Source organism: Lethenteron reissneri, chromosome 27, assembly GCF_015708825.2.
Source record: "Lethenteron reissneri isolate LAM-NWPU_2019-01 chromosome 27, ASM1570882v1, whole genome shotgun sequence".
Taxonomy (NCBI): Eukaryota; Metazoa; Chordata; class Hyperoartia; order Petromyzontiformes; family Petromyzontidae; genus Lethenteron; species Lethenteron reissneri.
The window spans coordinates 17042832-17070760 of record NC_083805.1 but is presented as its reverse complement, the minus strand read 5'-3'; the positions used below and the strand labels follow the sequence as shown (position 1 = coordinate 17070760).

The following is a 27929-nucleotide window of genomic DNA, read 5'->3' as shown; positions in this document are numbered from 1 at the left end:
GCACCTCGATTTGCACGGTTGGCTACGTACGTTGCGAAAGGAGTTCAACATACGTACGGAGCGGAACAAGGCCCCTGCCGCAGCGGTGTAGTGGCCAGCGCTTCGGAAGCGAAGTCCAGAGGCCGCCGCTGCGACTCCATCCCACGGCGTGGCAGTTGAAACAACGGTGTCTCACGTCCTCCCCTTGCTCCCCCGCCACCGCCTCCATTCACCCACCGCCAGGAATGGGGTTCACCCACCGCAGCAGTCGATTGGCAGGCTGTGTGTGGTGGGGTAAAGCGTGGGTACGGCCCACTCATTGATCTTCGTGCTTAGTTGGTAGTCCTCTGATTAGCACGTACAGCGCATAAGAAGTTCAACGTCTTCCGACGCTTCTGGGCAGTGCGGAAGAGTCGACCACAATACCCTCTCGGAGTTTGCCGTAGGGGAAGCCTGTTGTCCGCCAGCAGTGGCATGAGCGAGCGATGGAGGAATACGGTATGGGCTAGGCCAGGGGTCGGGAACCGAAATCACAAGAAGGGCCATTTGTTTTCGAATTTGGTTAAACAACTCAATATTTCAAGAGACGGCGATGCACTGTGTGGTGAATAGGGGAGGGTGAGGCCTCAATAAATGACGTCACGAAGCAGCAGTTTGCCGACCCCTGGGCTAAGCGTACGCTACTGGAAATGGCCTGAAACTCTGAAATAGGCCCATCGCCCGAAACGTTCGCCTGGCTTATTAGCTCGTGATTTTGTCCTCACGTTAATGACGACGGTGTCATCGTTGCCTGTGGCTCGTGCCTGTGCGCCACTGCTCACGTAGGGGGATGTTTACGTTAACGCTGCTTCGCGAAAAAGCTGAACATTCTAGATGTAATGTTTTCGTGACTGCAAGGATCCAGACTTTTGGTTTTTTTGGTAAAGTCACGTGGGTGAAAATTGTAATAAATAAATTTAAATTAAAACAAGTAAATTAAATCACGACGTTTCTCCAGCCCCCATCCGTCCCTGCACACCACAACCCCCCCCCCCCCCCCCCCTGAACTCCTGCAGCCACAACTCTACAAAACCCCAACCCCCCCAACCCCCCCCCCATTCCCCCCCTCCTGTACCTATATAAAGCCACAACAGCAGATCATTTTTTTCACCTGATGACGGACGCTTGTGTTGCGACCGAAACGTCGTGATTTTATTTAGTTGTTTTCATTTTAATTTATTTTATTACATTTTTACCAACATGACTTTACCGGAAAAAAAGAAAGGTGTACATATGAAGTATATGATTCGAAACCTCCCGGGCAAGTCCACAGCATGGCCACACAGCACATTGCTCTGTAATTAGGGCTCGTGTGCCAAGCCGTACTCTTGTTGATACTTTTGGCATTTATATTATTTTGTAGTTGCGGTGTGGCACGGTGATGAGACCTTATGTGGGTGAAACGCATTCCTGTTGCTCAAACTCTATTGTAATGCCCATTGCACCTGCGTTTCTGTTTCCCTTGCTCCAAAGAATGATGAGCACATTGTCACAAAGCTGCGTGGTAATCCGCGACAAAATGTTGAGATGTGATATTGCTCGGCTGGTCCATTAAAGTTGATCACCAACGCTCTCAGGAGTTGGGCCGCTAGGGAGTCTAACGGCGACCTGGGTTCCTGGCCACGGCCGACATCAGTGGCAAAATACCTGAAGCCGTTCTGGGCCTCCTGTAGGTCGGCCCGGCCTGGTGCACCGTTTCAGCATCAGGATTGTGGAGACGGACCCGGTGAAGGCCACCACCAACGCCTCGTGGGCCGTGCCCGCCTTGATCGGATTCTCACCACCCCCCACCCCCTGCCCCCCTTCCCTTTCCTGCCCTTACCCTCCTCTAAAATTGCCACGTATCTGCACCATGGCAGCAGATGCGGATGCCTGACGCACAAATGTAAACTTTAAAACTCTCCAGTAGTGCGCGACTGTGGTCATCCAGATCAGACCGTGCGACTTGTATAACGACGCAATTCCCCGATGCACAAATACGAAGGAGACATCGCAGCGATGATGCACTCCGCTGCTCCTGACGCCGTTGTCTGCTGGCTTGACCACCACCTGAACGTGACATTGTAGTTGTTGCCCTGCATCTAATATCGGTAGCCATACGGCAAGAAGCGACAACGTTCCTCAACGTTACCCACCATGTGAGTAGGGAGCCATTGAGCTCAATCTGCCTTTCCCTCCGCCGACCTCGCGGGCACCCGGCCTTGGGCTTGTCGTCCGCGGAATCACTGTACCTCCTATCCCCGATCGCTCGTGCTTCATATAAGCTCACCAACAGCACTTGCCTCAACAGTTTGTGTAGGCTACACGGGGGTGGGGTGGACCTTTGTGTGTCTGTGTGCGAGGCGTGCAGCTGTCGTCATGCGTCCACGCGCTGGCGTTGCTGCTCTACCCCATGAGCTGGCAGCACGTGTACATCCCCCTACTGCCTCCACACCTGCTCGAGTACTGCAGGCAAGCACCGCCGCCACCGTCACCACCACCGTCACCCCCCGCCCGATGTTCGTAGCTGCTATCCTTTGCCGCAGGAGGCCAAAAACCACGGCGCTGTCACCGCCGTGCGGTGGCGACGTGGCGAGCCGAGCGACGGGCAAGGGCGACGGAGCCGTCGGAAAGTTACAACTTGAGCCATGGGGGGCAGCCTCTCATGTCAAACATCTATTGAGTGTCGCTCCACATGACCCTTGGCGAAAGCGCGCCTCAACTTTGGCGAAAGCTTCGTCGCTGGAGCGTCAATGGGGAATGAACTACGGAAAATATGGCACGGGCTGGATGAAGGAGGCTACAATGAAGGACTCTGAATAAATATGGGCTCAACAAAGTCGCACGGGTTCACTCAACAATCACAGATGTCCATTGGAGGGTTACACCTGGCATACTGCAGAATGTGCGGAACCTAGGGCAGCTGTTAAATGGCCGATTGTATGCACGTTGAACTTCTTTCGCACCGTACGTAGCCAACCGCTGCTGATTGGTGGTGCGTGCGGGGGAAAGGACAACAAACTAAACACAAAAATCCGTTCTAAAGAGATGAGCTTTCAATCCACTCGATTTGAAAGTGCATAGCTTCAGTTTCTTCTTGAAATGGCAGTGGGTTGAGTGATGCGCACGTGCAGGGGGGGGGGGCTGGGTGTGCTTGCGTCCCAGCGCCGTGCTCCTGGTCACGCCCTGGCTCAGGTTCGAGCCTCTCCGTTGCTTTCAAAGACGCATTGGTGGCTCAGCTCAGGCTGAGCTCAGAGGCAAGGCCAAGTCGTGGCTAGGAGTGTGTGTCATGTCGCCTCAAGAGTGGGCGAGTCACGCGGAGCGTTGTTGTCGTTTCCCTGTGTGCAGTGCTCCGATGCCCTTTCTCATCGGAGTCCATTCCTCGCTCATGGACGTATGTATACTTTACATCAACGTCTACCCACGGTCTGTGTGTGTGTGTGCGTCGTGGTGACGTCACCGCCACTTCGTGGCGAATGGCGGTTGTTGTTGTCAGTCAGTCAGTTAGTCAACCCATGGCACCTGAGTCTGTCCCATACCAACCTGCCAGCGGGCGTTCGACACTTTACCTGGCCTTAAAGTGCACCTAGCCTGGCACAAGCGCCGTGGTGATGTCATCGCCACTTGGTGGCGAATGGCGGTTGTTGTGTTTGTGGATGTGGGGAGTAGTAGTTAGCACACTGCTGCGTACCCAGTGACCCACGTTCGATTTACGCTCGCAGCCAACATTAGTGATGAATATCTGAACCGGATTTGGACCTCCCCTAGGTCGACTCGGCCTTAAATGTGTACCTGGTGTGGTGTGTAAACATCAGCACTCGGCAGACAAAGTTCACCGGGTGTCGTACTGCCCATACCACCCCTTCGTGTCTCGTGCCGGTCTTCATAGGTGCTCGCTAACAGCAGTTGCCCCAAACAGTCTGTGAAAGCTATACGGGGGTGGGGGGTCCTTTGTTTGTGTACGGCGCGCTTGTATTCCCCTGTGCAATAGCTAAACCTTCATAGAAGAAGGATTTCTTATTCAATGTGTGCTCCTTGGGCACGTGAAGTATTCATACTTTTTGGTTTTTCGGTAAAGTCACGTAGGTAAAAAATGATTAAAATAAAATAAATAAAAATGAAAACAACTAAAAAATGTTTTCTTTTATTTTATAATTTTTTACCTACGTGACTTACTGAAAAAAACCAAAAAGTATGGATCCTTGCAGTCACGAAAACTTCAAATCTAGAACAGGAAGTATTATTTTCAATATCGATTTGTGATCGTGTGTACAAGCATTCGCTTAACCAGGCTGCTTGTTGAGCGATTAGCACCTTCCGATTTGCACGGTTGGCTACGTACGGTGCGAAAGAAGTTGAACGCGCATGCATGCAATGGAGCAACGGTCCGGCGATGCCACCGATCTCACGCCGCACTCGAGGCTGTTTGAGAACGAAAGCGCCTCTCTCGTCCAGCAGAGCTTTATTTACAACTTACTGTGGCTTTTAATCGGAGGGTAACGAACGACACCGAGCTTGACTTATATTGCACACGCGGCACACAGCTGATCGCGCTAGAAGCACGGCGATAAAACAACCGCTAATGCTCCCCGCGGTGGCAGCGGGAAACAGACGGGGCGAGGAGGTGTAGAAGGAAAGTGAAACTCTGCACCCAGGATTGCTTGTGCTGGAAGTGTCGGCAACAGACGCAGGTGCGCTGCGATTTGGCTGTCCCCAATTCGTCACCTCACTGCGCCATGAACCCGGTGACCCGTGTTTGAGTCACGCTTCAAGCCAATATCAGTGGAGAATATCTGAACTAGTCCTGGGCCTCCTCTAGGTCGACTCAGCCTGAAAGTAGTACCCAGTGCGGTGTGTAATATCAGCACTGGGGAGACAAAGGCAGAAGGGCATGTTGCGAGCCAAACCACCCCCACGTGCGCAGTGCAAGCCTTCATCGGTGCCCGCTAACAACGGTTAACCCAACATTCTGAAGAGAACCACGCGTGCTGAAAGGGTGTGAGGGGGGGGATCTTTGTCCTTATCTCTATGTTGTCTTTGTTGCGCGTGGATGTTGCGTAGCGTGTGCGGACGATGCCGCTGGACGATGCCATCGTGTTCACCATCGACACGAACACCATCGAGACGCCGCTCAATGACTTGCAGGGCCTGCCCAGCGACGTGGTGGGTCCATCACGCACGCACCACGCACGCACCACGCACGCACCACGCACGCACCACGCACGCACCACGCGCGCACCACGCGCGCACCACGCGCGCACCACGCGCGCACCACGCGCGCACCACGCGCGCACCACGCGCGCACCACGCGCGCACCACGCGCGCACCACGCGCGCACCACGCGCGCACCACGCGCGCACCACGCGCGCACCACGCGCGCACCACGCGCGCACCACGCGCGCTTCACGCGCGCACCACGCGCGGCACCACGCACGCACGCACCACGCACGCACCACGCACGCACCACGCACGCACCACGCACACACGCTCGCACAGTCACCAATAGCTAAGTAAGTCGAGTTGATCGACCGTGTCCAGTTAGCAGAGACTTATACGTAGGTAATGCATGACGTGGGTTCATAAGCTCATCAATGATGTATGTATGCGCGTCTTCGCACCGTACGTAGCCAACCATGCTAATCATAGGTGCAGGGGAAGGACAACAAACTAAACACAAAAAGCACTTTTAAAGAAATTAGTTTTCAACCTAGATGATTTAAAAGTGCATAGCTCCAGTGGCTTCCTAACATCGGAAGGGAGAGCATTCCAGACGGCCGCTCTTACTCCTTCAAACGAGTGAGGTCCCTCGCCAATCAAACGTGCACAATGCTACGGAGCCACTGACGGATGTGCTCGTCATACTTTATCAATCATCTTGTCCAGTATGGAGCTGCTCATTCAGCGGTCAATGAAATGCAAGATTATTGAGGTGGGCGTTTCACTACTCCAACCCCTCCTTAACCACCCCCAACTGTCCTCCTTACTGTCACCATAACTACAGCAACACTTTGAATAATCCCACTCTTTATTTTAACCACAGTCCTCTAATATACAGTTGTATAACTATTGTAAAGTGCCTTCGACTAAGGCGCTATATAAATCTATATAAGACAAGATGAGATTTGCATGTCCCATGGTGTGGAGCGCACTTTGTCAACTTAGGTTCCTTTTCACTATTTAAGTCCTATTTAAAAACCGTTTAGTTTATGGCGGCCTTTAACCGAGTTGACCTTGGTTTTGGTATGCTGTACGTCTTTTTGTTTTTGCTGTTGCCTTGTACAGCGTTGTGAGATGCAGTTTTGCATATAGATGGCGCTATAAAAATGTATTATTCTAATCATACATACGCTCTGGAATCGGAGGAAGACGGCTTCCTAAAACAAACGTGTCTGGTCTTAGAGAGATACGCACTCAGGCGCCGAATTATCTGAACGTGCTTTGCAACGTTTACGATGTCCTTCCCTCCCCCCCCTCGTACCTCTGATTAGCACGGTTGGCTGCTGCGTATAGTTGCGAAAGAAGTTCAACATACATAAAACTAAAAAATTAAATTATTTTCATCTTACCCACTGAGCTATGAAGTTTTTTTCAGATGTGACCTGGCTATCACAAATGAGAGCTCAACCAAAGTGGCTTATCATGTGGACATTTATCGCAGCCAAATACTCTAAACGCGTGTTGTTGATTCTAAATGTGGAGGGAAAAAACCATAAGAATCCACGCAACCATGGGAGCGAGACACCGCAAACTCCAAACATGTAGGCGTCAGGGTCGGGATCGAACCCTACGACATCTCGCCAACCGTGGCACCTTATACACACAGCAGCACGGCTCAGCTTATGCAGTGGAAAAACAGCACGGTTCCCTCCAAAGCTGCGCCGAGCCGGCTCCGCACGGCCCCGGTGCGGCTCGGCTTATGCAGTGGAAAAACAGCATTTGGTGTTTGTCTCCGCTCGTGTGCGGATGCAGGTGGCGGCGCTGCGCTCCCGCTTGAAGCGCCCGGCGAGCGTGGGAGACGGCGTGGCGCGCGCCTTCCTCAAGTCGCAGGCGGCGCTGTACGGGAGCTACCGCGAGGCGCTCCGCTTCCAGCCCGTGCGTGCGCCACGTCTTCACGTGTCTCTGCGTGTATCCGGGTCTCCGCATCTCCGAGTGTCCCTGCGTGTCCCTGCGTGTCTCCGCGTGTCTCTGCGTGTCTCCGCTTGTCGGCCTGAAAATAGTTAAATTTCGATTTAAAGCTTTCGTGACTGCAGGGATTCATCTTCTTGGTTCTTTCGGTAAAGTCACGTAGAAGGGAAATAATAAAATAATAAAAATAAAACATGATCAAATAATTCTCACGACGTTTCGGCCATAACGCAAGCAGCCGTCCTCAGGTGAGAACACGTCTGTCGGAAAGACAGCGTCTGAACACACGCACACACATGCAGATCTTCAACAGGTGACCCACACACACATCCAGACGCTGTCTTCCCGACAGACCTGTTCTTCACCTGAGGACGGCTGCTTGCGTTGTGGCCGAAACGTCGTGAGAATTATTTTATTATGTTTTATTTTTATTATTTTATTATTTCCCTTCTACGTGACTTTACTGAAAATAGTTGTTCGCAAAATGGCCCTTGACGCAACGGTCCGTGAAGAGTCTACACGGGAACCTTTGCCTTTGTTGTGTCCACCTGCAGGGGGAGCCGATCACCTTCAGCGAGGACGCGTTCGTGTGCCACCGCTCGGCGAGCATGCGGACGTTCCTCACCAACGCCACGCAAATGCAGATCTTCAAACAGGTGACCCACACGCACACACACACGCACACACACGACACGCACACACATACACATCTTAAAACAGGTGACCCACACACACACACTCGATACGCACACACATACAGATCTTCAAACAGGTGACCCACACACACACACGACACACACTCGACATGCACACACATGCAGATCTTCAAACAGGTGACGCGCGCACACACACACGACACGCACACGACACGCACACGACACGCACACACATACAGATCTTCAAACAGGTGACCCACACACACGACACACACACACGACATGCACACACATACAGATCTTCAAACAGGTGACCCACACACACACACTCGATACGCACACACATGCAGATCTTCAAACAGGTGATCCACACACACACCCGATACGCACACGACACACACTCACATGCAGATCTTCAAACAGGTGACCCACACACACACTCGACACGCACACACATGCAGATCTTCAAACAGGTGAAGCACACTCCCTGTTTCTTGGTAATTCCCTGCCCCGAGTGGAGTACTGTCGTCCCCTTATGGTGACTGGAGCTAGAACCAGTCCACCGGAAATTCGAGGATTCCACGGAGGTCCAGGCGGTATCGGTCGATCTCCTGACAGTCGCTCCTCTGCAGTGAGCGGTTGAAACATTACACCGGGCCAACCTCAGTGGGTTTTCTTTTAATGCTGTTTCTGGCTCCTCCAAATGGGGTTTGGCCAGGAGGCGTCAGAGCACCCTGTACCCCCAGGGCCTCCGGCACAAACTTCGTTTGCTGCTTTCTCCGTGGTTATTTCATAATGTAGTTGAAGTGGAGTGTGACCACACACTAAAACGACAACGATCCTCGTAGAGCCATAACAGACAGGTGGGGCAAGTGCTGTTAGCGAACCTATGAAGGCCGAACGGTACAAGAAGGGATGGGTGGCCAGCACCACGCCCGGCCGCCTTTGTCTCCCCAGTGGCGATGTCTACACACTGCACCAGGTACTCGTTTGAAGCGGATTCGACCTAGGGGAGGCCCAGGACCGGTTCAGATAAAAGTCACTGGTGTCGACCGTGAGCGGGAATCGAAACCAGGTCGCCGGGTTCATAGCGCAGTGCGCTTGCCACTGCATTTCCTACGTGAGTTGAACTTCGTAACCAACCCGTGCTAATCGGAAGTGCTTACTACTCTGCCACACACACGAATACAAGCATGAGTACAAATATCTTCATGAAATAACGCAGCAATATACATTCATGCACATACACACACAGATACATGAACTAGCCTACAGACACATACACAGAGACATACACGCACTTTCTTTTTAACACTCAGCACCAATTACATCATGACATTCAAACAGGTGATGCACGCGCGCAACACACAATGTGCTTGTTGTGTGTGCGGCGGGCTATGTTGCAGTGTGATGCTGTGTAAGCCTGTGTGTGATGCCGTGCGACGCTGTGCGGTGAGCGCAGTTCATAGAGGAGCGTCTGGAGCGGTTGAATGCGGGCTCGGGGTTTAACGACGTGTTTGAGGAGGAGATCAACCGCAGTGAGACCGAAGGAGGTCAGGAACTCGCACGCACCCACAACAACCACAACCGCCGTTCACCACATACACAAAGTCACTTGGGTCGCGTGCACACGTTCCTGCGCACGTGCGTGCGTGTACACGCGATGTCACACGTGTGTTCTGTTTTACAGGAGCAACGAAGTCCTACAATCAGTGGCTCACAACGGTGAAGGTGAGCGCTTTGTTTCATCTCACTAGAACATTCATGCTGAGTGCATCGTGGCTGCCAGCGGTCGTGTGGGACTGACGCGTGATTATCGATTGGATTAACGATTAAAGAGAGGCCGTTCCTCACTGCTGCCTGTGAATTGTAAACATCCTTGTCCTCTCGTGTTGTATGGGCATCTCAGGCAGTTTATCATCAGCGATACCGTGGTGGCTAGGAGATGTTAACTACCTCGCTGGGTATGCAGGAGGTTGTGGGTTTGATCCCAACCCTTGATGCCTGCTGCTGTATATTTGGAGTTTGCGTGTCTCTCTCTCTCCGTGGTCGTGTGGATTTTTCTCCGGGTCCTCCGGTTTTTCCCTCCACATTAGAAACGACGTAACGTCCAGTGGTGTACGTGCAGTCTCTCCTATCTCGTTCGTTATAGTTTCTTTTTTTACATTGTTACACGGATGATCCCTTTTAGCCTATCGCCCGACTATTTTACGTAGGAATATCCGTGGTGTGTGGGCGCTGGGGTGGCGAGATGTTAACTACCTCGCCTGGTATGCAGGAGGTCGTGACGCCTGCTGTATATTTGGAATCTGTGTCTCTCGCCCTGTGGTCGCGTGGATATCTATCCGGGTCCTCTCGTTTTTCCCTCCACATTTAGAATCGACATCACGCGTTTTAGAGTTTTGGTTGCTATAAATGTCCACTTGGTTGCGGTAGGGGCCGTCCATAAATTACGTCATGCACCTGGGGGGGGGGGGGGGTCAGACATATGTGACAATGTGTCACGAGGGGGGGGGGGGTTCGAGAAATGTGACGTCACATGAAAATGCGCAACTTTAAGTAAATATAGACAACACGTTCTACTTATTTAAATAGACTTTTAATAAATGTTTTCTCCTACAACATCAGAGTGCAGCGCCACATGAAATACGCACTACAATGACAATAGTTTAAAGCGATTTGAAGCAGGTTTTATTGTTTGGGGGGGGGGGGGGCAGAGCTTTGTGACGTCATATTTGAGGGGGGGTCTGACTTTTAGTGATGCCGTGAGACGACGGGGGGGGGGGGGGGGTCAAAAATCGCATGATGTCAATTATGGACGGCCCCTAAGGAAAAAAAAATGTTGAAACGTTTTGGGCAATAGTCCTTAATCATAGCACACGTGAATTTAGAGGCCAGAAAAAGAGTGGACACTAAGAGTTTGAGACTAGCACTTTGCACCATAGTGGCCTGATAAGAATAACATTTTAAATCTGTGCTGGATTTGAGGTATAGCAAATGGTATGCGGTCAATTAAAAGTGTTATAACCCAAACCCAGAATGAAACTGTGCTTTTAACCATGGGCCCTGCTAAGAATTACTTTAATCAAAAATGGTTTTGATGTTTTTTTCTTAGCGTATTTCGGCGAATGATTAAGCACGGCAGCAAGGGGTCCTTACGCAATGAGGGTATTTTTCCACTGACTTTGCCGTGCAGATCGAGAACTAAACAGCGAAACGCTGGCCTCACAAGACGTCTCAATCTGGCTCGGGGCCAAGCAGGGCCAGGGGTGGGGTTAATGACGAATGCATTGCACGTGATGTGCGGATGAGTGGTGAACTTCTTTCGCAACGTTCGTAGCCAACCTGTGCTAATCGGAGGTGCACTGAGTGACTGATTTGGGACTGATGTCAGTCGGTGCATCACCGACTGACAACACGGCATCACCGTGTCACCTACACGCACCTCAACTCGCCTGTTCTGGGCGACGTGGGCGGCACGGCTCTGGTTCTCCTGAGCCGTGCTGGGCTGGATCGGCATGGCCCCGGCACGGCTCGGTTGTGCAGTGGAAAAGAGGCCTTGGTGCCGGTGAAGTGGCAGACGTTGGGCTGGGTTCCTCATATCGACGTGCGTCTGAGCTCTTTTGCTCTCGGCCTTTGTACGAATTATTCTTCATGTTGCTTTCTTTTACTTTCACCTCGATTTTACTTTAGACGCTTGGGTGCCTTGCTTCACATCGCACTTTACTGGGGAGCTCTTTGTATGATGACGTTTCCTCAGCAGAAAGAGTGCAACATGTTTAAACAGTCAACCCAACTTTGTGTCATCGGAGGGGAGATTTTTACCTTTTGTGCCGCACCCCGATAGACGACGCTCAAGTGCGGCGCTTAAATTGCTAAACGGGAGCCTGTTCAATAACGGAATAGTTTCCCAGACAGTTCGGCGATGATTGTTGAGATTTTTCGAGTTTCAAACAATGTTGTTTCAATTGTGAATTATTTGTTGATGAAAAGAAGAACAGGCTTCACCCTTTCTGGCAATACAACAAAGGGGTGTTACGATATTCAAACACCCAATAGACACCTAATGCAAGGCATCAAGTCTGCATTAAACACGCATGTTTGTGGTCAAACATGCTCTCGTAAATATATGTATTGTCTTTGAAATTGATTGGTCTACACCAGAGACAGTCTGGATTTGAAGCTTTCGTGACTGCACAAATCCATACTCTTTGGTTCTTTCGGTGAAGTCACGTGGGTAGAAATAAAATAAATCACGACGTTTAGGGCGCAACACAAGTGCCCGTGATCTGATGAAAGATCTACAGAGTATAGAGACAGCCTTCTGTTGTATGGCCTTATCCCACCAGTGTTAGGCCAGAGAACAGATAAGGCGAACAACAAAGAGGCGGTGCAAATTTCACTGCATTAGTAGCTCGGCTTTAGCAGTTATATCTACGGCACCATTTTTTCCCGGTACCAAAATGTTGAAGAAAAAACTAATAGGCTTTTACCCTCTTCGGAGATAACACACGTGTGTTAAGATGTTCAAACACCAAGTAAGATCACCTACTTGTAAGGCATCAAGTCTGCATTAACGACACGTGCTTGTGGTAAAAACACGCTAGCAAACGTGCTTTGAGGACGTGTGCATTGGTCTAAGATTGGCGAGACAAGGCAGACATGGGCCTGGGTGAGCAGCGGTGGTGCCGTGCCCGCTTGCCCAATCGCGGCCCAGCCGTGCCTGGCTCGCAAACTCGACGCACGAGTAAACGATCACGTGTCTGCCCCGTGCCCCAATTGTCTGCTGCAGAAAGGAGGCGGGGCCATCTTCCAGACGGTGAAGTCCAAGGCCAATCCCGCCGTGAAGTCTGTGTACAAGTTTGTGAGCGGACGCACTCAGACGCAATGCAGACGCACGCAGACAACTATTCGCGAGCACCCCCCCCCCCCCGTCTCCGCTTACCCCGTACATCGTAGCCGCTGCTGATTTCCTGCGAGGACTCGGCAAGCGCACGGCCTGCCTCTGTGTACGTTCGATAGGCCTTGACTCTGTTAAAGATTTCACGGGGCGGGGGAGGATCGTTGCCGACGCGTGTGTACGCGCGCGTGCGTTGATGTGCGCGCGCGTGCGTTGATGTGCGCGTGCGTTGATGTGCGCGTGCGTGAGCAGGCGAGGGAGCAAGCGAAACTCGCGAAAGACCAGGCACGCATGGGCATCCAGGAGGTGAAGAGCCGCCTCAAGCAGAAGGTGCGACCCTGACACGCACAACAACTACACACGCACAACTACACACGCACAACAACTACACACGCACAACAACTACACACGCACAACTACACACGCACAACTACACACGCACAACAACTACACACGCACAACTACACATGCACAACTACACATGCACAACAACTACACACGCACAACTACACACGCACAACTACACACGCACAACAACTACACACGCACAACAACTACACACGCACAACTACACACGCACAACAACTACACACGCACAACTACACACGCACAACAAGAATTACACACGCACCGCTACACACGCACAACTATACACGCACAACGACAACTACATGCACACAACAGCAACAACTACTCACAGACAACAACACCTAGACAACCACATGCAGCGACACCGCTGGCCTGAAGGCCCATCCGCTACCACGGCGCCCCCCCCCCCCCCCGCACTCCCCCTGGTTGGTCGTTCACCCTGCTGCCTCTGCGGGGTGGGGGGCCCGCAGGAGGGATCCTCCGTGGACGACTTCTCCCCGCAAGAAAGCCCCACGACGTTCAGCCGCCTGGGAGAGCCGTGGGCCTCGCCGGACCACGACCCCTCGCCCACCGGGGCCGCCGCCGCCGCCGCCGCCGGGGCGGCCCCGCTGGGCTCCAACGGGGACGTCGCTGACTGGAAGCGCACGTCGCTGCCCAGCCCGGACATGTACGCACGCCCGCACCTCGCAAGTCCCGCGCAGGGCGTCCGCGACTCCGTGTGCCGCGCGCCGCGACGGTTCTCCCCGAGCTCGGGTGGCGCCGGGGGGGGGGGGGGAAGAAGCCGCGCAGACGAGAGGCAGGAAGGGGGGCGGCCGTGAAGCGGCGCTGCCAAACGATGGAGCCCCAAGCTCTCTGCCGTCCTATGTCGGCATGGGAGATCCCGCCGACGAGCGATTGTTAATTGTTAGGAGGAAACGGAGCACCCGGGGGCAAAAACGCTCCACGTCCGCGTACAGATGGAGACCAGTCCACTTGCTGTACTGCTGCAGTGGGTTGCACCGCAGAGCCCGCTTGCTGCCCGCCCTGTGTCAATCTCACAGCCTATGGCACCTATAATGCATTGCGGTTGCCAGCCACCACCGAGGAAAGTCCAGGCTCGTCTTCTGCTTGGCTTTCAAAAAAAATCCGACAAGACCACGGAGGGGGCGATGTGATGTCCGTCGTCTTTTCTGCGACGACTTTCCGAAGTGGAGCACCGCTCGTCGTGTTGGATTGATCTCGGCAGCAGCAGCTGCGTGTGGCCCCGTGGCGGCGGCTGTGGTGAACCGTGACCACCTGGGCCCCGCTCGCCAGGGATGTCGGCGCGTCCACTGCGTTTGAAGCGCCGTCCTGAAAAGCAAACCGGTCGGCACGTGCTGCTAAATAACACAGCGGTGTTGTTAAAGCTGGCATGCGTCGAATTAAACGGCGGTGTGATTGCAAGGGGCAACTTGCCTAATGTTGTGGGTTTTTTTTTACCGGGGCTCGTTTCTGGAACTCATTACTTGTCTTTACGTAACGCGTGCATCCCCAACGCTTCCGTATTCGTAATGAAGAATATGGCACGTGAGTGAGCGCTTTTACTGTTGTGAGTCAGGTGTGTTCAGGTTGAAGGTTATAAATATCGCTTCCGCCACATTCAAATCTGTCGCTATCCTTCCTCTGTCCTGATGTCCTAAAAAAAAACTGGAATACCTTCGCTCAGCACTCGCGCAAATGTAAACGCACGCATTTCCCAACGCCGCCTCTTAAATGTTCCGGTCCTTCTGGGCCCTTTTTCTGCTTCCTATCGTGTGGCTCCTCCCCCCCTTTCTCTCTCTCTCTCTCCCGTCCTTCCTGCTTTGTATTTCTAGCCCTTATTTTCTGGAGGATTCCGGCTCTGACCCCGAGGATTCCGCTCCTGGTTTTCCGGACACTCGGCTACTGGGCTGTCACCTCCGCTGGTGTGTCTGCATGTACGTGACGCGCGCGTGCGCGGGGAGAGAGGGAGTGATCGAGAGAGAGACAGCGTGTCGTGTGTAGGGGCACGATTGACGCAACACAGAAAACATGTGGGCGGTAGTGAAGCATGTGGGCAGGTCGTGAAGAGCCGCCACCGTGGGGGGATATTATCTCCCTCGCTGCTATGGAGGAGGTTGTGGGTTTGATCCCAACCCTGACACCTGCATATTTCGACTTTGCACGTTCTCCCCGTGGTCGTGTGGATTTTTCTCTGGGCCCTCTGAGATTTCCCCTCCAGATTTAGAAACGTGTGTTTTGAGTATTTGGCTGCGATACATTTCCACACGATGATGAGCCACTTCATTGGTGCGATCGTTTGTGGCCAGGTCGCTTCTGATCAAGAGCTCCATGTGGGCCTTACCTGGTAAGAGAAAAATGCGTTTGTTTTTTTACAGAATCGAGAGGAGGGTAGAAGAAAGGCCCTTTGTGAATTGTTGTGGGCCGTGTTCATCCATCGCTCGGTTTTAGCGCCGGAGCAAACCCAGGAGACGGCAACACGGACCAAACCGTGACGTCTCTTCACCACCCTCTTAACCACCACTGGGTGGCACACATGCCCTGCTGATACCATCCAGCTGTTTGCATTCCGATTTAACATTAGTGACCGGACCAAGACCTGCAAGCCCAGTTTAATAACAACTTGGGCTATGTCGGTCAGCGTGTAGGTCTCTGTAAGGGTGTGGCTCTCGGTGTAAGTCTGTGGGCCGATGCAAGTCGTCGGTGGCTCGACTCGTAACCCCGCATTGTGCGCGACCGGCTGGAGATGTCGGCGGTTCTGAGAAACTCGCCGGGCTTGGAAATTCCACGTTGGCACAGCGGTAGGCGGTACGGTCGTGCTAGAGAGCCACGGTGGCTAGGAGATGTTAACTGCCTCGCCTTGTATACAGGAGGTCGTGGTTCGATCCCAACCCTGACGCCTGCTGCTGTATATTTGGGGTTTGCAACATCTCTCTCCCCGTGGTCGTGTGGATTTTCTCCGGCCCCTCCGGATTTTACCTCCACTTTGAGAGTATTTGGATGCTATAAAGTTCCACATGATGAAGCGCTTCGATGAGCTTTCATTTGCGGCCAATGCGCATCTGAAAAAGAGCTTAATTGCTTAGTGGGCCTTACCTGGTAATATACAAGTTTAGTGAGCTAGAGGCCAACGACCTATACCCACAAAGGTACTCATTTTATTGGCCACCAAGGAATTGTGGGTTGAGTGGACTTGAACTCGCGAGCTTTCTGATTGCGAGTGAAGCTCCCTGTCACTCTTGTTGCCTCGCTGGATGTTCGGAATGTGTTGGGCAAAGTTGCGTTTGTGTTTTTGGGTTGCTCCTCTCAGCCAGGGCTGGGTGAATCTTTTCCCTGGCTGAGAGCCCGAATGGCATTTTCAAATACATTGCTCCGCCAAATGCGCGTTTATATGCATGGCTCGGTGACTTCTGTGATTTGAAACGCAGTGAAACTATAAACAATTGTGAAACTAAACAATTTTTATTTTTACCAGGTAAGGCCCACTGAGCTACGTGGCTCTTTTTCAGAAGCGACCTGGCAGCCACAAATGACAGCTCAACGCAGTGGCTTATCGCGTGGAAATTTATAGCAGTAGCCAACTACTCTGAAAGTGGAGGGAAAAAGCAGAGGGCCTGGAGAAAAATCCACGTGACCACGAGGAGAACTTGCAAACTCCAAATATACAGCAGCAGCAGGCATCATGGTCGGGATCGAAACCACGACCTCCTGTATACCAGGCGAGGTAGTCAACATCTCGGCACCGTGGTGCCCAGGTGGAAGATTTTCCCTTTAGTACCTGATTAGTGCTGCTGAAATGCTGCAATGGGGGATGTCTGCGGCCTGTTCCGGATTCCCATGCCGCCCGTGGACCGTGTGAAATTCGTTTTGGGGCCGTGTCTGCCACTGCTGCTGCCGCTGCTGCTGCTGCTGCCGCTGCTGCTGCCGCTGCTGCTGCCGCTACTGCTGCTGCTGCAAGCTGCGAGGGCTCAGAGCCGCTCCGTGCTGGATCTTCTCCGAGAGGCCCTCCCCGAGGGGCTAGGGCACGGCTAAGGCGCATCAGCGCGGACACTCGAGTCCACCGCAGCCAATCGGTGACTGAGTCGGCCGGCGGTGGTCTTGCCGTGTGCTCGCGTAGTCGACTCCGTGACATTGCCGTAGGAGATGGAGGCGTGGGGCGGTGTTCACCTGGGGTCATGTTCACTGTGGGCAATATTTACCTGGGGCAGTGTTCACGTGGGTTGATGTCAATGCTGTGGGGGATGTTGAGAGTGACCGTGGATTGCTGCGTGGCCGTTCCCAGGTCGCAGCCCTACCGCTCGCTGGACAATCGTCATCACAACCGTGCGGAGCGATCCGATTGGCCGGCGGAGGCCGTGCGGCATCAGCTGGCGGCGAAGTCATTGGACGACCTGCGAGGAGACCGACTCATGAGCAGGGTGACTCACGCGCACACACATACAAAGATAAAGATACCCCGTATAGCCTTTCACAGGCTGTTGGGGCAAGTGCTGTTAGCGAGTAGCACCGATGTAGGCCGAGAAGGCACACGAGGGTAAGTGGCCAGTACTACGCCCAGCCGCCTTTGTCTCTCCAATGGCAATGTTTACACACTGTATGTGGTACTCATTTGAGGCTGAGTCGACCTAAGGGCATCCCAGTACCGGTTCAGATATTCGTCACTGGTGTCGACTGTGAGCGAGAATCAAACCCGGGTTGCCGGGTTCGTAGTGGCAGCACGCTAACCACGACGCCACCACTCCCCACACACACAACAACAGCAACTGCCATTCGCCACTAAGTGGTGGTGACGTCACCACGACGCTTGTGCCAGGCTATGTGCACATTGAGGCCACGTGAAGTGTCAAACGCCCGCTGGCAGGAGGTCACGGGGCAGACTCAGGTGCCACGGGTCGACTGACTGAGATGACCGAGATGACTGGCTGATGCACCACCTGTGCCTCCTACTGTGCCAACTTGCTGTGCTTTAGCCACACGGTGCTCCACACGTTGTTGTGAGCGTCGCTCCTCCGCCCTCCGTTGTTGGTGGAGGGCGACTGCCTCCAACTACCCAGTAGCGTCATTCACGAGCCTGCTCCACAGAGGCCGATCTTGACACTGCTGGTACCAGTCATCGGCAAGTCCACTCAGCTCCACATCCTCCTGTATCACATCACTCCATCTCTTCTCTAGCCCCCTCGATCCGGCCGATCAAAAGCTGTTTAGGCATGCGGTGACTGGGCATAAGGGCTACATGACCCAGCCAATGCAGCCTTGCCTGCCGGAGGAGCTCACCGATGGGATTTTGTCCAGATCTTCAAGGATTTGTGAGCTCCCACAATCCAGCCTGGTTACACCCAGGATGGATCGTAGGCAGGCCAGCCTAAATGTTTCTAACCGGCGAAGATGTTACATTAGGGGGGTCCATGTTTCGCAAGCATAGAGAAGGGAGGGAATGACTGTGGCCGAGAAGACCTGAAGCTTCGTGCGGAGCGACAGACCAGGTAGCTTCCACACAGCGTTACGCAACCAATGAAAAGATAATGCCGCTCGACTGATTCGGAGTGAGACCTCTACTGTTAAACCGGAGCCAGTCATGAGCACACTGCCCAGGTATGGGAAACTCTCCACTCTCTCCACAACTGCCCTATCACCAATTGGGAGTTGTGTGGGTGGATTGTCCGATGGTACAAAATGCCCAGGCAGGTGCTTAGTTTTGGTGGGGCTGATGGTAAGGCCCCACCTCTTAGTGGCAAGCTCCAGGTTCAGCAGCAGCGCCTCCAACTCCTCCTCTGAGTGAGCGGCAACTACCGGATCATTGGCATACATAACATGGTTGAGCAATAGGGAGCCATCCCTTGACCGCACCCAGGCATCGATCAGCCTCCAATTGTATCTGTACCAAATGGAAATTCTCCCGGTACAGCTATTGAAGGCTTCACGAACTACGTGGTCAAAATAGATGTTAAATAATGTGGGAGCCAGAGGACATTCCTGTCGCACCCCAAGGTGTACAGGGAAAGGCTCTGACTCCCGGCCACGTAGTTTTACCCGCGCCCGCTCACCATCATGAAGCTACTTGATGATCATGAGCAGAGCGTCAGGGACTCCGAAAGCACAAAGAACAACCGAGAGCCCAGGCCTACTGATGCTGTCATAGGCCTTGACCAGGTCAATAAAGCAGAGATGTAGGTCTTGTTGGAATTCCCTACACCTCTGCTGTAGCAGACGGACAGAAAATATGGAATCTGTGCAGGACCGCCCTTTGTGCACCTTGAGGCCACGTGAAGTGTCAAACGCCTGCTGGCAGGAGGTCACGGGGCACACACACACTAAGATAAAAGATCACCCGTATAGCTTTAACAGACTGTAGGGGCAAGTGCTGTTAGCGAACACCTATGAAGGCCGGAACGGTACACGAGGGGGTGGGTGGAGAGCAAACACGCCCGACCACCTTTGTCTCCCTAGTGGCGATGTTTACACACCGCACCAGGTACTCATTTGAGGCTGAGTCGACACACACACACACACTTTCACACACACTTTCACACACACGTTCATGAAAGGGGTGGACGAGGGTTGCTGGTTTGGCTCGCGTCAGACCTTGACTTCAAATCACACTTCCCTGGGAATCGATCGATACTCAAGCTTCAGCCAGGTTCTCGGTTGCCGTGTGTTGAGAGGGACGGCGTGCCACACTATAGAGTGCATAATGTATACCCACAATTGGAAGGTTCTGGGTGAAAATCACGATTGGTGATTCATTAACGAGATACCGAGCTGTTGGAAGTTGGTAGTGGTTGTGTTATGGAGGGCCTGGCAGTGGTTCGGGGCTGCTAGTGCAGATCAGCACCTCTCGGTGGATTCCAGCTCCGTCAAGGACGTACGCCATGTGTGAAGTGCATGCGTGTGCGTGTGTGCGTGTGTGCGTGCGTGCGTGTCCTCAGCCGCCTGCTCCAGGCCTCTCGTTGGCCGACGTTGGCGCTTCCCTGCCGTCGCTGACTCCGCCCCTGCCCCGCTTCCCGACCAACCAGAGCGCTCCCCGGCTGCTGGCCCCACCCCCGGCCGCCCACCCCTCGAGAGCGGACGCGGGGGACTCCAACAACAACCACGGCGCCAAGCCGCGCCGGCGCGCCGAGAGGGCCGCGGCGCGTCGCCACCCCGGCGGCTTCGACGACCTCGTCAGCCTCGACGAGCCGGGAGACGGCGAAGGCGGCGGCGACGGGGGGAGCGCCGGGGGGGTCGAGGAGCCGGACCTCCTGGATCTGCTCGACCCCCTGAAGCGGCGGACGCAGCTCCCCGGCGCCACCGCCGCCACCGTCGCCGGGGAGCCGAGCGTCCGCGACCTGCTGGAGGCGTCTCCCCCCGCCCCGCGGCGCTTCCACCCCTCGCCCGCCCTGAGCCTCTTCGATGCTCCACATCCCGCGATGGTGTCGGCGAATCGCTTCGCCCCGTTCCCGCCGGCCAATCGGATCGCTTCCTTGCCAGCAAATCGGTTTGCGGTCGCGCCGCAGCAGCCGCCGCCCGCGCTGGCCAATTGCCTTCAGGCCACGCCCGTTGCGTTCGCGACGTGCGGTCCGGCTGTCCCGCCAGCCAATCGGACGTTCCCCTTCAACTATCAAGTGGCCAATCGGATGCAAGCTCCGGTGCCGCTGCCCCCGCACGCGGCCAACAGGACGCTGCCTGTGCAGCCAGCCAATCAGTTGCCTCCATTCTTAGCCAATCAGACGTCTCCGTTTAATCAAACCTTCCCACCGGCCAATCTCGTGGCAGCGGCGGCAAACCATCACGTGACCGCGCCGGCCAACCAGATGCCTGCGCGGGCGAGGAGGCCGAACCCGCCCACGTCTCTCCCGCTCCCGGATCCCGGGTCACGTGACGGCGACGTCACGCAGCGCAGGCAGCAGTGGGAAACGTTCGATTGATGATCGCGGGACGGACACGTGTCTGGAGAGAGAGAGGGGGGGTGTGGAGCGTGGGGCGCAATCGCGGCCACGATCGAACACTCGAATTATACCGCCAAGGTTCAACCGCTCGACAAGAGCGACCGAGACGCGCGATCGCAGCGGAGAACTCGCCCGCCAATGGCTCGGCGCAAACGATTGGGAAAGTGGTGGCGCTCCTCCCGGAAAGCCACTTCCCCACACCCTCCCCCCGCGGCTTCTCCCCGCTCTGCCCGGAAGAAAGTAGAAGCGTAGGCGGTGAGCGTGTTGGGGACGATGCTAGTATACGTGAGTGCCTTCCAGTGTTAATTTGTTTTGCCTGAATTATGGACTAATGCCACTGCTATTTTATTATTTTTATTATTGTACTTTTTATTTTTGGGGGGATGAACGCAAAATCCATGGCCTGAAAAGAGAAGTGGAGCTGCAAGATAGGGTCGCTGTTCAGGTGAACATCTCTTGTTATCAAGGAAGGATCACCAGATTACAAATTGATAGCTAACTCTGGTCTTTGTTGACGAGGCGTTTGCAATCGTATTGCTTGAAACAAATGGTGAATGTGACAGGTTCCTTACGAGTTCAACACCAACCGGTTGTGTGGTGGAGGATAAACCCACGACAACATTTACAATTCGAGTACTGTCACATTTCGCCGGTGATAACAACCATCCTCACCAGGCGACAGACGTAATTTTTTTTTTTTTTCACGGCAAGCCTTACCAATTGGCTGTGTTGGGTGGTGGCGAGTTTAAATGACACATATTTACGCGATCTAACCCAAAAAACAATCGATTATGGATAATATCGGCCACGAAAGCCTACTACGTGTTAAATGATGATGATGATGACATTTATATTTACGCGATCTAACCACAAAAAAAAACGATTATTGATAATATCGGCCATGAAAGCCTACTATGTGTTAAATGATGATTATGATGAAGAAAGCTCACTTGCACTTCCAGAAAGCCCCCGTAGAGAAGTTCCGTGGCTTCATCACGGTTACTCGCCGCTTCCCGTGTTGGCCCATCGACCTTCCGGTCACCTCTCGTGAATTACAAGCCGGGAGGAGACGCGGCGTTTGGGGGCAACGCCGAGATGGAAATATCCCGGTTAGGCATTTCACAGGGGGACAGCTCATGAAGTACGAGCCGATTCCCCTTTGCGATTGGTTCGTTTACGCAGCTGAGAGCCCTCTCTCGAGTGACGAGGAGGTGTTGTGGGTCTGAAGGTGGACAACCGGAGGAAAGCGCTCGCTCTCCGATTAACATTAATGCACAGTGTAAACAAGTCAACAAATAAACCCAATTGCTCTCTTCGTTCTACTTCCATCTCCGTTACGTCCTGCACCACGAGACCTTTGCCAAGGACTGCCGTGGACTCACCGGACTGGAAGCCACGACGTTTAGTTTGCCCGGATGTGAGCGGAAAGCAAAGACGCCATGGTCGACGGAGCAGTGAGCGGCACCCCCATCCCTGAGCCGGTGGTGGAAATTCGCCGTTCTTGGCGAGGGAGCCAGCCAGCGCCGTTGGCCGTGTCGCTGCTTCAAGTCGGGTTTCCGAAACTGAAAATGTTTTAGTTTAGCAGGTAAGGCCCACTGAGCAATGTAGCTCTTTTGCCTGAAGCGACCTGGCCACCACAAATGATTGCTCAGCTTAGTTGGCTGATCACGCCGAAATGTGTTGCAGCCAAATACTCTAAACGCGTGGCGACGTTGATTCTACACGTGAAGGGACAAACCGGAGGACCCAGAGAAAAATCCACGTGACCACGGGGAGAGCGAGACGCACATGCAAATTACAAATATACAGCAGCACGTGTCTGGGTTGGGATCGAACACAGGACCTCCTGCACACCAGGCGAGGGAGATAACATCTCGCCACCGTGGTGCTTTTGCTTCACTGACATGTGGCGCCTCTCCGGCACAAATCTGCCACCCAAAGCGATTTATAATTTTTTTTCCCCGTTTTCAAACCGTCTCTCCAAGCGGAGTCCGAGCGGTGCGCATCCCTGCCTATCGGCCTCCCCGATTCCACATTCCCATTGCAGGGGGATTGATGTCTCCACGAAAGGATATTTGTCGACTTCCCCACAGAGGACACAGGAGTGGGTCGTCCTCGCTGCAAATCGCCCCCCCCCCCCCCCCCCCTCCCCGGAGAGACGAAATGCTGAGTTGACCACCCCCACCTCGCCGGGGTTCGATCATGCGATGCTTTTTGGGCGCTCGCCAGTGACCGCTGCCGCTGTACCCGCGCGGGGAGCGACGGCCCTCGTTTTGTTGTTCAGCCATTCGGCAGTGAGGCTGCTCTTACCCGTGCGGGGATGCCCTCTGCTCGCCGCCGCCACGGTGCCTCCTGCAAGCGTCGTGCCGTGCCTCCCACGTCGTGCCGTGCCTCCTGCAAGCGTCGTGCCGTGCCTCCCACGGGCTCTCTGCTCCCCAGTGGGCCGGAATGCTACGCAGAGGCCACCTTCACGAGACCCAACGTCATCCGCCGTGCTCAACCTCACGGACCCTCCCCTCTTTCTACCGGCCAAATTTTTTTATTTGTCATTCCCGCTGCTGCTTCGCGCCTGTGGCCATTAGAGAGGGGCAACTACGCGAGATCCGGTTGCGAGGGATTTCGCCGTTTTATAGCTTTGTCTGAGATTGGTTGGTCAATTGCAGATGCCATTACTCACCCACTCGCCCAACCCACTCACTCGACCACCCACGCACCCACCCGCTTTCTTACCCATTCACCCACCCACTCACCCACTCACCCGCTCACGCTCCTACTCACCCACTTGCCCACTCGCCCAACCCACTCACTCGACCACCCACGTACCCACCCGCTTTCTCACCCACTCAGCCGCTCACCCACTCAGCCGCTCACCCACTCGGCCGCTCACGCTCCCACTCACCCTCTCACGCTCCCACTCACTCACCCACCCGTTTGCTCGCTCCACTCGCCCACTCGACCACGCACTCGCCCACCCGATGAAGGCACCCATGTGACTCATTTAGCCCTGAGTCGTGAACCAACCCAGCAAGTACCTTGCTTGGGGGGTGGTTGAGGCCGAATCTTGATTCAGACTGGAGGAATCTGATGAGCTGTGAAGCTCTTTCTCACAACGCCACTGTTACGAGACCCCGGACCTTTCGATTATCATCACAAGTAATTCATTGACTTGTGTACAAGTGGTTATTACTTGCAACGAATAACAACAACAATGACGGCCCAATATCCCAAATCTGAACGTCCACGTCAACTTGAGCGTGGTGAGCACTGCGGCACCGCTCCATCGAGCGTGGAGACGCTTCCGCTCGAGAGGAGACATCGTGGCTGGCTTCCCTCTCCCAGCACCTCCCAGCCTCCTCCCAGCCTCCTCCCAGCTGCCCCTCCCCCCAGCTTTCCCCCTCGCTCCCCCCTCCAACTCCCCCCCTCCCCTCAGCTCCCTCCCCCCTGCTCCCCCTCGCTCCCACGTCTGGCTGCTGTCTGGCCGCGTCTGGCTGCTGGTGTCTCGGCGTGTGACGGGCGCAGGAGGAGGACGAGGGGTGGGGGGCACTGCCATTCCTCCTGCTGAAAGCCTCCAACTTGAGCCCCGACTCGACGCTTCGCTTGCCGTATGCAGAACCGCAACCCGGACGCCAAGCCTTGACTATAACCTCGGCTCAGCCTGTAGTGGGTATCTAAAGTCCAAACCCTAACCCGGTTCTTAAACATGCCATATATGCTTTCACCTTGATGTTAACCCTGTCATTAACCATAACACAGCCTTAACCCACTTTAGTGTCCCTAATGCTAAGACTCGTGCAAAGCTTATCCTTAACCATGATCCGGGCCTGCACCCTCATCCTACCCCGAGCTCCCCTTCGTTATAACCCCAGCGCTGTCCTTACACCTCGGCTCGTTAGCCCCTAAACCCGAGCTCTCTAAACAACAACGCACATTTGCCACCGGTGCTGCGTTAGCGAGTCACTTGACTTCTTATTCGGTGTTCCCGGCTGTGCACTTTGGGACCACCGCCGCTGGCGGCGCGCTCGTTGGCGAGTCCGGCGCGTTGCTTGTACGACGCGCGCTACACACTTTTGATCGCGTTCGCGCACCGCACGCGGCTTCCAAAGAGAGAGTTGTCGGGAGAGCGTCGGCGCTTGGGATGCTTTGTGGGGTTTTTACTGCCCTCTCCAGGGGTTTAGAACTTCTGCAGTTTGCAGTCACCTTAGCCCCGTGGTCTCTTTCTCTGTATGTATATATGTGTACACACACACATATATATGTGTACACACACACACATATATATGTGTACACACACATATATATGTGTGTACACGTATATATATGTGTGTGTAGACACACACAGACAGCTTAGCAGTGTGCGGGGAAAGCCTAATAACGCGGGCGTGTGACGGTTAAGTAACGTCACGCTTGGGCTGCGGTGGAGAAAACCGGACACGAGACGGGCAATAAATGAGACGGTGGTAACGGGACGGAGAGGATCGATGCTTGGACCGTGACCTTGACCCGGGAATATTTCGTGTTTTGTGGGGTGAAGTGAATCGTGGCAGTGACGCTGCGCGTGCTAGGCGCTGTCTGCGTGAGCTTGAGTTCAAATTCTGGCCCAGGACCCACCTCTCTCTCCCTGGCCCCCTCCGTCCAGGGTCAATACCTCAAGTGCAACTCTCAGTGTTCGTTCTCGTGGATAAATTGGCACCTTCCTCGGTCAGGTGGAATTTCCGTCGTCGACTCGGCACCACAAACTGAGGAAGGTCCCGGCCCCATGCTGCTGCTGCTGCTGCCGCTGCTGCTGCTGCTGCCACTGCTGCTCCTGGGTTGAGTGAGAGGGGGCGCTTTGAGTAAGTTGGCGTTCAAATAATTTTTCATAAGTTCCAGCTTGCCGTCTCGCGCGCCCGATTTCATTTCTGTCCACGAACCTCCTTGCCATGGCAATGCGCTGCGGAGGCCAGCGGTGTCAGAGGCGCGGCCACCGGCTGTTTGCGATGTCGCTCGCGTGAAGTTCTTTCTGAGCAGGGTTTGAGGGGTGCCTCTCAAGAGTGCGGTCTCTGCCCAGTCTCCCCTGTGCTGCGGGAAGAAGAAGAAGACGAATCGGTCCCTCAAAGTCGGACTTCCATAATCCCTCTGCTCGGACAAGCTGCCGCCGCCGCCACCGTCACCGCCGAGCTAGTCGTGCAAATTCCACATTCCCATGGCGGGAGGCGATCTTTCCCCAGAGAAGAGGGCGCGTGTTTCCAGCTCGCGCCGTTTGCGCGCTCGTTTGACCGACGCCGTCAGGATGATGTGTTGGCGGGTGGGGAGCGAGTCGACCCCCCGACCAGGATTTGGGCCTTCCGACTGCGCGTGGCCGGGAGTCCGTTGTGTCTGATGGAGCGCCCCCCCCCCCACTGCCTCGCGCTGCTGAGGATCGACTCCCGAGGGCTCCTCTCTCGCCCCGAGGCCCTCGGCCACAGGGCGGCGTTGCCCTTCCCGTGCTGCTGGGTGCCCCGTGGGGACGTGGGACTGCGCTGGGTTCTCGGGGCCGGTGGGGGAGTGGGGGTTGCTGCTGGCGCTTGCGTCGCCTGTGCTGCTGCTGCTGCTGCCTGTGTTATCCGAGTATCCGTACGTGCATGTGGTGTTCGCGTCTTTTCGTGGGGGCTATTCGCAGCCGGGGTCGTGTTCGTCTGACGGTGCATGTAGTCGCGTGCTGTATTTACGCGCCGGTTGAAAAAAAAAGAAATCGATGAAAACCGTGATGAGTTTGTCGCTGTAACAACCGATCCGTGCGAAATATATAAAATATATATATAACATATATATAACATCGCGCCGGTCCTCCGCCCGCATTGCGGCCAACGAGGCCGAGAGCCAGTCGCGGCGGCCGGAGTCGTGACGGTGCCACCAGCCTTGGCCTTCGTGTTCGCTTTCCTTTCCCTCCCTCCTTCCTCCGCCACACAGTCGAGCCGCGCCGCGTCGCGTCGCTGGTGTCGCGCGCGACGAAACGTGTCCAGGTACACGTAGGTGACGGCGGCACTGACGCGGTGTTTGAGTTGTGTAGTAACTGACATCACATCCAAGACAAAGACCCCCCCCCCCTCCCTCCCCGAGTCGCCTTGACAGACTGTTGGGGCAAGTGCTGTGAACATTCACACAACGCACCGCACCAGGTACTCGTGTTGAGGCTGAGTCGACATAGAGGAGGGCCAAGGATCGGTTCAGATAATCGTCACTGGTGTTGGTGGCCGTGAACTCGGGTCGCCGGGTTTGTAGCGTGACACCACCGCTCCCACGATCACATGCAGTGCCGACGTCACGTGCAATGCCTGCACAATTAGCCTTGGCCCTGGCCATGTTTAGCCCCTATCAAGATTCAGAATATGTATTTATTACTGGAGGAATCCGTAAGGCCAGGTCAGAACGTCTTATCAATGATAAAAAACTTGTTTTATTTTACCAGGTAAGGCCCACTGAGCTATCCAGCTCTTTCAGAAGCGACCTGGTTACAAATGATGGCTCAACGAAGTGGCTTATCGAGTGGAAATGTACAGCGACCACATTCTTAACGTGCGATGTTCATTCTAACTGTGGAGGGGAGGACCCGGAGAAAAATCCACGCGACCACGGGGCGAGAGACACCACAAACTCCAAATACACAGCAGCAGGCGGTCAGGAACGCGAACGAACTCCCCACGCCGTCCGGCATACAAGGCGAGGGAGTTGACATCTCGTAGCCACCGCGTCTACAACGATGGCCACACGGTGGCACAAATGGGCCCTCCGTCTCCAACGAGCGGGAAGGAAGTTCTCGTCTCTTCGGCCCTCTTGAGCCAGCGGTGGAAGTTCTAGTCCTCTGATGGGGCTCAATCCCAAAGAGGCACTATTTGCTTTTTTTTAATCTGCCCGTGAAATTGATGAGAGATCGATTTCAACTTGCAACTTTTACAATTGTTAAATCAAGCGCTTTGCCACAGCAACACCCGGCCAGAAACA

At 54.4% G+C, this 27929-nt stretch overlaps 1 protein-coding gene across 5 annotated transcripts; it reads left to right on the top strand.

Annotated features, from left to right (window-relative positions):
* The first annotated feature begins 2082 nt into the window (after positions 1-2082).
* LOC133348663 (DENN domain-containing protein 1A-like) lies at positions 2083-22284 on the top strand. 5 transcript variants are annotated; one of them, XM_061561602.1, is made up of 13 exons: positions 2083-2469; positions 3346-3391; positions 5059-5160; positions 6967-7089; positions 7677-7778; positions 9241-9331; positions 9469-9509; positions 12571-12642; positions 12931-13008; positions 13518-13714; positions 14880-14981; positions 17327-17462; positions 20058-22284. In XM_061561602.1, the coding sequence occupies exons 1-13, from the start codon at positions 2411-2413 to the stop codon at positions 20946-20948; spliced, it is 2040 nt and encodes a 679-aa protein (XP_061417586.1). In that variant the 5' UTR covers positions 2083-2410; the 3' UTR covers positions 20949-22284. The 5 variants fall into 5 exon arrangements, with proteins under 5 accessions (XP_061417586.1, XP_061417585.1, XP_061417584.1 ...); XM_061561601.1 differs by having other exon boundaries at positions 2087-2469; positions 14880-14969; positions 19971-22284; XM_061561600.1 differs by having other exon boundaries at positions 2087-2469; positions 19971-22284.
* Positions 22285-27929: the final 5645 nt, after the last annotated feature.